The sequence below is a fragment of the Oryzias latipes genome, chromosome 16, assembly GCF_053564925.1.
Source record: "Oryzias latipes strain Hd-rR chromosome 16, Olatipes_Hd-rR_3.1".
Classification (NCBI taxonomy): domain Eukaryota; kingdom Metazoa; phylum Chordata; class Actinopteri; order Beloniformes; family Adrianichthyidae; genus Oryzias; species Oryzias latipes.
The window spans coordinates 5,281,449-5,291,547 of NC_136252.1; the positions used below are offsets into that span (position 1 = coordinate 5,281,449).

General features: G+C 37.6%; 1 protein-coding gene across 2 annotated transcripts; it reads left to right on the forward strand.

Moving 5' to 3' along the window:
• Positions 1–5,459: 5,459 nt before the first annotated feature.
• On the forward strand, positions 5,460–9,855 carry eny2 (ENY2 transcription and export complex 2 subunit). 2 transcript variants are annotated; one of them, XR_013648272.1, is made up of 6 exons: positions 5,460–5,658; positions 5,780–5,860; positions 5,942–6,012; positions 7,803–7,877; positions 9,419–9,545; positions 9,635–9,855. XR_013648272.1 is itself a non-coding variant. In XM_078933251.1 (5 exons), the coding sequence occupies exons 2-5, from the start codon at positions 5,793–5,795 to the stop codon at positions 9,490–9,492; spliced, it is 288 nt and encodes a 95-aa protein (XP_078789377.1). In that variant the 5' UTR covers positions 5,460–5,658; positions 5,780–5,792; the 3' UTR covers positions 9,493–9,855. The 2 variants fall into 2 exon arrangements, 1 of the variants encoding a protein (XP_078789377.1); XM_078933251.1 differs by having other exon boundaries at positions 9,419–9,855.
• Positions 9,856–10,099: the final 244 nt, after the last annotated feature.

A 10,099-nucleotide genomic window follows, 5' to 3' on the forward strand; every position in this document is an offset into this window, starting at 1 on the left:
TGTAATATCAACTAACCCCCACTCTAACCCCTTATCCCCCATCTCTGACATCCCACTCTGTTTCTTTCTCTCCTCTTTTGTTTCTTTTTTCCGTCCGGTCCAACAAGGAATGCATACAAATATAATTCTTATAAATAAAGCTTAGCCTCAAATACAAAAGGGGTTTATACAATTATACACTCAGTCTGCCTGAAGATCCATAAACCCCAATTATAACAATACAATCTGTCGAATATAAGAGGCACTCAGCTCTGATCTGCTTGCTCGGCTGTTGGAAAGGACAAGTTAGAAGAAAAAAAAGAATCAAAGAAAGGTCATATTTAAAACACAAAAAGATCAAATGTAAAACAAAATGTTGTTTTCTTTTTTTTTTTTACAAAGTTGCACACAAAGTAATTTTTTCATAACTTTTTTTTTGAACATATGCTTCTTTTTTACCGTTATCTTACCCCACAGGAAGGGAAATAGCTTTCAGACATGAAGAATAGGTCCCATAGCGCTATCTGTGTATTTCATTTTGTCGCTATTGTCTGTGTTATAGAGGCCACGGTTGGCAGTGGTTCCTTTTGCTTGGTCGGTTTACATGTTTTGGGATTTGGCAGTTGGCTGAATTGTGCTCAATTCCAGCTTTACAAACTGGCATCGGTCTGGATCCCCTAATCCTGTCCAAGCAAAGAATGAAGCCCTCTCATGAATCCTACTTTGGGGTCAAGCACACGTCATCAAGATATGAATCCCCTGACCTGAGAGTCCCCTCATTTTCTAGAAAGAGGTCAAAACATGTTTACTAGTGGCCTGCAGCACTCGTGAAGCTTTAAACAGCTAATTCTTATCACCTATGCTCCAAGTTTTACAGTTTAGTTCTTATCAAATGATACATTTGGCTTTCACCTTCATTTTCTTCAATCTCGCCTGGTTTGTAGAGTAATATTCTATAAATAGCACACCAGACATTGACCACCGGCAATGTTTGCAAGAACTGTTAAACAGACAATTTAAAGTGGACAACCAATTGCTAAACAGCTCTAAAGGTCTGAGGCTTCAGACAGACTTCAGCAATACCATCTCTGGTAGGAGAAAAAAGCCCTGTTACAGCTTACTTCTAACTCCTGCTGCATCATCAAGATCCAGGTGCGGAACATCCTGCTAAACTAATACCTCCACAGAGCATCATTTTGTTTAGTGACCAACAGTTATTCAAAAAGATTTTAAACAAGAATCCCTGCCAATTGTTTTTTGTTTGAGAGCACCTCTTTTCTTCTTAATGCCTCAAGCCTTTACCCACAATGTGCATAGTAATGTGCTGTGACTATGTAAAAGATAGGGGGAGGGAGAGTCTATATGGAATTTCTGAAAAGCTCTGGGTGGGAGGGAAATTCTTAGTATCACTTGTTGCAGAAAGGCTGCCCCCTTCAGCCGTCAGGCAGATGTGCTCCAGTGTGTCCACTAAACTAAATAAAGGTGGAAACACCTTGGAGTGTGTCTGAAGTGAGGAAATAACATCCAGTAGCAAAAACACTAACCCCCCTTCTCTGCAGCCTGTCCTCATCTCACTGACCAACTGTCAAGAGTTGGGAAAATAATCAACCCGCACTCCACACACAGATGTAGACAGCCTATCTGTGTGGCGTAGATCTGCACTCACACACTGCCCTGTTCCTCTGCCCAGAGCAGCTTCCGCATTAATCACTCTGTCAGAGGGAGGCATTTCCCACTTGAACAAGACAGGAAGCCCTACTAAATCCCACCCTAACAGTTCTTTTTTGACAGAAAGGTGGTTGGTTTTACTCATGAAAGAAAAACTTGTCAGGTTTAATGAAATTGTTCTCAGAGTGCTCAGACTGGCTATCATGCAGCGTCTGTCTGCCTTCTGGAGTTTCATAACAGCAATTAACTGTACAGGAGCTACCAGAGGTCAGCAAAGTGATTAACTTAACAGAGAAGAGACAAAGGGAGCGCTATTGTTCATAATAAGGTAAAATATAGGAGACGTTTTGACATTCAAGCATTTTTAAACATATGTTTGGACAGAAAGGTTCCAATTATGGCAAACCTGGACAGAATCCTTAGCAATTTGTGCACCGGACTAAAGCACAGAGAATTCTTCTTCTGAATTAGTGAAGGGTTGGTCTTTGTCTGATTTTTCTTTTCTTTTCTTCGTCTAAATTCCATAATGTGTTAAAAAAAAACTCAGAAAGAATTTGATTCATTTACATGTACTACCAGTGCTGAGTTTCTTTGAGTATCACTTGAAAGCCCTTTCATCTGAATTCTCCATTAGGCTCTGCAACATTTCTCTTGGCTGGCTTCAAAACCCTTCACACCAATAAGGGGATCCATTTGTGGTCCCACATATTGAGGGGGGGAAAAATCATTACAAGTAAAACATTTAAATATTGAGAGTTGAATAAGCTTTTTTCACATAAAATGAAGATTTTTCTTTAAATCAGTTTATTTGGAAAAATGAAAGACAGCTGGATTTTATGATAAGCTCTAAATATTTTAACTATGTTCTCAAATACTCTAAATGTTGTAACTACCAGTAAGTAGTAAAAAAAAATATTACTTGACAGTAAAGACCTTACGTAAATTCAAATATGTGAGAGATTTCAAACCCGCAGCATCTGCAGTGGAAGAGCACATTGTATTCTACAAGAGTCTTCTGCCCAGAAATAATAATAATAATAATAGGTTGGATTTATCTGCGCTTTTCAAGTCACTCAAAGTGCTTACATTGTGTCCATTTTCATTCACTCCTCATTCATACTTGGTGATGGTAAGCTACGGTTGTAGCCACAGCTGCCCTGGGGCAGACTGACAGAGGCGTGGCTGCCATTTCGCGCCTACGGCTCCTCTGACCATCACCGGGATCATTCATGCACATTCACACACCAGTGGAGCCACACTGGAGGCAAGGAGGGTGAAGTGTCTTGCCCAAGGACACAATGACATTTTGGCTGGTGGGAGCGGGGATCGAACCGCCAACCCTTCGATCATTGGACGACCCGCTCAACCACCTGAGCCACTGTCGCCAAAATGTCCAAAATATAGTTTGTGGATGAGATGGAAGAAAAGCAAAAACACAAACATGCAAAATAAACTAATTAACAATTCATTGTGTTTTAACAGAAAAGACTCTCTACGAAGGTGTGACTTGCTGTCACATTTTGAACGTTTATCAAAAGAGTTATTAAAGCAGTAAGTCCGAATCTGCAAAGACCTTTCTAACTTCACCAAGTCCTCTGAGTGCTGCACTCTGATTGGTGCCTCTGGGGGAGGAGAACAAGGATGCTTGAGGGTGTATATTTCTGTGTCCGAGAGGGAGGAGGTGCTCCCTGGCAGACACACCCCTACATGAACGCACGAGCACGGTCCCCTGGTCTGCAAAAATACAAACGTCTGACACGTACAGGTTTGAAATGTGCTTCTGCAAAAATGCATGCAAACAGCATATATATATATATACATATATATACATATATATATATATATATATATATATATATATATATATATACATACATACATACATACATATATATACATATATATATATATATACATATATATATATATATATATATATATATATATATATATATATATATATATATATATATATATATATATATATATATATATACATATATATCTTAAGATAAATAATATTCACAAAAATAAGTCAACTAAATATTTCCTACATTTTCCCTTTTTCCCTCTATATTTTTTCCAAAATGCTTCACCAAAACATAGCACATTTACAACATGTTTTTTTTTATCTTTTCAAATGATCTTTTCAATTTTCCAATCCCAATTCCATCCTTGATGGGAAATGTAAGCTGGGAGAGTAGATTTACAAAAATACATCAGATATTTGAAGTCACAGGTAATATTATTACACATGCCTTGTATTTGGGGCACCGCCACTGAGAATGTGCCCGATGTGCGTTTTAGCTGTAAGCTCTCTTCATGAGAGAAAGTTTAATTCAGTTCCTACTGTCTGAACTGTGGTGCAGCATCTGCAAAGGCTTTGACTTTGCTTAATTACAGTATATATTTTGCTTGAAAATACACATTACATTTGTACGTTTTTAATTTTATTTCTAAATAAAATGTTTAAAGGTTTCTGTAAAGAAACGCTTCTGAAACAACCTTTTTCGGTTTGGCTGCTATAGTCTTCATTCTGTTTCATTTTAGTCAAACGAAGACCCATGTCAGTAAGAAATAAATGGATACATTTCGTCTTGCAAGACTCTTTTATATTCCAGGATTTATTATGTGTTGGCAAATTTACTGTCTTAAACCACTGGAAACAGGTGAATTATTTCACAAACTCTGTTTGTTCTTTATGTATTAAAAACACCCTGCTCACATAACAGTTCTTTTTTTTTCTTGATTTGATTAAATTCTCAGAGCATATAACATTGTCAATCCCACTTCTTTACTTTTTAGAGATACTTTCCCTTTTTCTATTAATAATTCTGAATGTAGGTAGGATTTTATTTATTTATTTATTCAGTCAGGTCTTTAACCATTGTGCATTTAGCTCAATATGGACAGTTATAGTTTATTAATCTAGTGTCCAAGAGTTGAAAAGGTATGCTATTTTTCATTCATTGATCTTCTAAACTATTTGTCCCTTTCGGGGTTACGGGGCCACCGGAGCCTATCCCGGCCACTTGTGGGTGAAGGCAGGGGTCATCCTGGACAGGTCGCCATTCTGTCACAGGACCACAAACCACACAACCAAGCACACTTATAGGGACAATTTAGAGTAACCTATTCACCTATGAAGCATGTTTTTGGATGGTGGGAGGATGGTATTTATCAATGAAAAACATTCTTTGGAATTTCTGTTCAGGGAAAAATGATGTAAAAATAAAAAAACAAAAACAAAAAATATTATGCCTAGACAACAACCCTTAACTTGATATTTTTATGACACTTTGAGGCAATTGGAGCCATCAAACAATTTCTGTCACTGTCAGTAAGACTTCTGTATTTTGGCTCACTGCTACTGAACAAACTGTTTCAACTGTCTCAGGAATGGAGGGTGTTCTTCTCTAGATGGGAGCTTTCTTAAACTAGGCTGCACAAATCACACCAGAATGCCTTGATAGTCTTGAGGTTTTATTTTGCCAACACAGATTCAGCAAAGAAGCTCAAGAACAGTTAGAAAATTAAGAATGATGCTATAATAATACATAAGAATTTGCATATAAAACACTGAATAGTGAGTAGTTGTTATAACACAACTGTCTGCACATTTTGTTTGACTTAAGCTTTGAGCTGAGCGACAAAACCGTGCAGCACCAGTGCAAGCAGCAAACCAAATGCGTCACAAAACCACGTCCCAGTTTACTCACATTTTACTTTAGTAAACAATGCCACCGTATGGCCGTAATGGATACTGCATCTAAAAAAATGTCTAGGAACCATTGTTGGGGTTTTGTGTTCCCACCGGAATCTTTCACGTGACGAACGGGAATTGTGTCCGATCTTTTTTACTGTCCTCTGATTCCTACGGCACATTAAACTAACTGTAACATCTACATATCTATTCTGATGTCCTGACGTCACTGACGGTCACCGTGTTTGCATGCAGTTTAGCGGCGGACGCTGTTACGGAGTGAAACGCTGAGGCATTTCTGAGGAAACGTGAGTGAAAAAAACGGTCCATTAAAGTTCTCACCTGCTGTGCTCATGCGCAGTATTTCCACAGCGCAGCGCACGTTGGAGCAGTTTCGGCTGAATTTCTCTGTTGCTCTTTTACCTTCAGATCTACTACCAGGATGAATAAAGAGTCCAGATTGAAAGCGACCATCAACCAGAGGCTGACGGAGCTGGGGGAACGGGAGAGGCGAGTCTCTGCTGCTGATCATGATCTTCGATCTGTCCGTTCGTGTCCTCAGACTGACTCCGCTTTTGTGTTGTGGTGCAGACTGAAGGAGTTACTGAGAGCCAAGCTGACTGAATGTGGATGGAAGGACCAGATGAAGGCTCACTGCAAAGGTCAAACAAACTAACAAAGACACGACGGTCATTCTGTAGATGTGTGGTTCTCATCAAATGACTGGAAAACCTGAAATACACGGAATTAGCTTTCAGTCATACATATTTTTTTATGTTCGATTAACATTCTTGATTGTTTATATTTTTATTTAAAAAAACAGAGAATCAGGATTTACAACTTAATGACACAAAATGGCTTTTAGTTTCTTAAATTCGTTTTTTTACTTAGTTTATTCATAGTTTTATAGAAATTATTACATAAAACAAAAATAAAATACTAAGTGAGATGGTTGTGCCTGATTTGGAAGATGAGACACATTTCAAGTAGGAATTTCTGAAATGATTAGAAATTAGGGAGGCGATTATTTGGAATTTGGTTCAAACTTTTATTGTTGGGTCACAGTTTTGTTTCTGAAAAATATTTAGTTTTTAGTTTTAGTTTGTTTAGTTTATTTCAAACACAAAACAAATGAAAAAGTCAACACACAGTGGTTTAAAAGACATAAAATAATACAGTGTGCTTGAAAAGGAGTGGGTTGAAGAGAAATCTTGTCTGCTCCCACCCCTTTCTACAAAACCTGATGATGTACGTATGCAATACGCGTATTGCTATTTACAGATAGTTACAAAACATTCACATTACAATTCTGCATTGCAACTGTGCTAAAGTGACATTTTTCGTTTAATCGTTTCTGGCCTTGTACGGTACTATTAATGACTTCTTTTAGGTTTTTTTGAATGCATGTAAACTTTTGCTTTGTTTTAAACCTTCATCCAATCCAATCCATAGATCCAGACCACAATTAGATGGACACATTTTCTTTTTTGTTGTTCGAATGCACATCTTTTTGAAATTCAGTTTTTTTCTCAGATTGTAACTCCCGTCTCTGTCTTTGAACATTTGCTGTAGGTTTATAGGAAGTAAGTTGTATCTGACTTTGTACATGACGAGAGCTGTTTTCAGTGTCTGTTTTACAACAGAACGACAACAAAAAACAATAAAATTCAGATTATTTTTTTCAAACTTGCCAATAAGCAACAATGAAGAAAAGCCTTTAAGTAGTCTTATAAGCTTGCTGTAATGTAATAAAACACTAAATAATAAATCCTTCTCAAATTTAGCACAAGAATAGTTTGACTCTTTCAACATAAACATTCTTGTATGCAACATTTCACTTTCCCATAATTTGGTTTAAGGGTCAAACATGACACATGGTTTGGTTTTTGGATTGAGAATTGTGGCATTTCTATTAGAAACCCTTTTCAAGTTCTTAATATTCTTGTGTTAGTCCAGGAGACTGGACTGCATGAATGGATTTTCAGGAGATCACAATCTTGTAGACGGATGTTTTAACAACAACTTTGTAAATGGCTGGCAACTTTTACAAACTTAGACAAGCAAGTTGTTTGACATCCAAGTGAATTTCATCCCAGATTTATCCAGGACCCACTGACACATCCGTACGTTAGTGAAAGAAATGAAACCAGGAATTTACAGTAGTTGTTTAAGAACCTAAATGTTTCAGAAGGAAAGTAGCTGTTAGTAATCTGCACAACAATGAAGACGGGGAGCTTTGTCTAAACCAGATGTTGGGAAAACTCTGCTGTCAGGGTTCAAAGAAATAAACGAAGGAAATGAAATTTAGTTTCAATTAAAGCAAAACCTGGAATTGTTTGGTAACAAATAACATTTTGATTAACTTCTTAAAAAAATAAAACAATTTCTTACTCAAATAATTTTTTCTGGCTTGCATCTGAAATTCTGATCACATGCGTGCATTTGCTTGCAGAGGTCATCAGAGAAAAGGGTTTGGAGCACGTCACCGTGGAGGATCTGGTTGTTGAGATCACGCCTAAAGGAAGAGGTAACAAATTCCAAATTTGAATGTTTTCTTAAGAAAAAGGCACTAATCCCCTGGACAAAAGTCCAAATCTGTTGAACAATTTTTGCACATCCTGGAGACGTGTTTCCATTGAAAGGCAGCCCTCATCACTTCATTAAATAGGGTACTTTCTTATCTAATCAAATCTTTTTTTTAACTCCTTCTGTCCAAAAGTTCAGCAAACAGATAAAAGCTGAAGGCCTCTTGTGGTAGACAGATTTGACAACAAGTGTTTGAATTTCTGTCTACTTAACAAACATCAAAAATGAAAATGTTTTTGAGTTATCCTTAGTCTTCTGCAGATTGTGCAAATGATTTGGCTCATTATTGCGCCTACTGGTAGGAGTTACAAAAAATTCCATTTGGTTAGCAACATGGGATTATTTTCATTTTACTAAAGAGTTTATATCCTCTTCTTTTTTTTTTACATGTTTTTCATAATTAAACAAAAACATGAATTTTATGAACTGCATGTAGAAGGAAGGAAAGGAGCCTCTTTGGGGGCATCAGATTGTGTGGTTATTGAATTTTATGATGCATTATTCTGGTGTGGCCATGGCCCCTTATATATGGCCCTTTATGACTGTTATTCACTAGAAGCTGGTACTACATGATTGACAGCTGCTTCATCCTGATAAAAGCAGGATTTTTGTGACAAAACCTTGTTTTGGGTAACAGTGGCTGTTTTGGTTCCTCATAGGACAAATGGGAGTTTTGTGGCACAAATGAAAGACTCTCTGATCATCTTTTGATCATTTTTTTAAAGTGCTCCCACTGGTCTTTTAATTAGGATGATGCCACTCTCATCCAAAATCTATAAAACGGTGTTGTTTTCCAGAACATAGTTTCTGCAGAGCAGCAGACGTTCATTATAAATTTGAGTTGTGGGTGGGACTGTCAGCACTGAGCAACCCCGCCCCTATTCCCATCCCCGCTGCTGAGAGCACGGAGCTTGTGACCTGCCCAGCGTATTATTTACGACACAAATACGCTCTTTTTCACCCGTCATTTTTTCATTCGCTCCTGATTCACAACGACTTGACTAAAGAAATACTCAGAAATGCAATTTTAAGCCTACTTTTCTTTATATATGTCCTTCATCATCAGAAACATGTTAAAACCAACAGAAACCCAGTTTTCCTTGAATAGGGTCTTAACACTGCACAAATGAGAATTCATGGAACATTTAGCCTCCAAAGAGTCACAACACCTTCTTGCATTCTTGTCAGTGGTTTATAACAGGGCTTCTAAGGTCTTGTGGTTTCTCAGTTTCCCTCCTCTTCTTACACCTGGACTTTTCCAGAGATCCTGAGTTATGACTGATTGAAACATAAAGAAACCAACTGAGGGAATGATGCATTCTAAACATGCAGCCAATTTCCAATCAAACCTTTTGAATCTTTCAGGAGGCTCAGATATGTGTTGCTTAACTTTTACCAGATTCCAAGAAGGTCTGTCTGCAAAGTGTCAGGTATGATGGGGGTTTTATTTCACTAACTCTTCACACGTCTGTCCTCCTACAGCTTTGGTGCCAGACAGCGTCAAGAAGGAGCTGCTTCAAAGAATAAGAGCTTTCTTGGCTCAGCATGCTGCATAATTTGGACCTTTCATCAGAACCGTTGCCAGAACTGTTGTGATCCACATTTGCAGGTGTTTGTTAGCTCTGCTTGGACTTTCTGACACTATATTTGAATATTGTTCATTTTCAGCAGTTGTGGCAGTTGTTGCTTGTTTTTTAGAGCTCATTTGCTGCATTTCCTGGTGTAAGTGTGGATGAGAGATGCTGCTGGAAGAACATCTGGCAGAGTCATCTGCTGGAGCTGAAGTCTTGGGCTGCAGCGTCGTCTTGTTGTTTTCCTGCAAAGCATCCAAATGCTCCAAGATGCATGTTAATCTTTACACCTGTTTGTAGTCTTCATGTTGAGGTTATTTGTTGGAATAAAGACTTACAGTCCTGGAATTTTTTCTGTGAGTTTAAGTAGTATTATTATTTAGTGTAATGTTGGCAAGCGTCTTGCCCATTGCACTAAATTACTAATTGTACTGAAGTTTGAAATTTGGTGGATAAAATTGACTTGAGCTGAATGTGCAAAATGCATATTGTATACAGTGAAGAGCATTTTAGTTTTGTTAGTCTGAGTGTTTGAAAATCTTAGATTTTTATGTAGATTATAAATCAAATGTTAGCCTCTAGAAAACTAAGC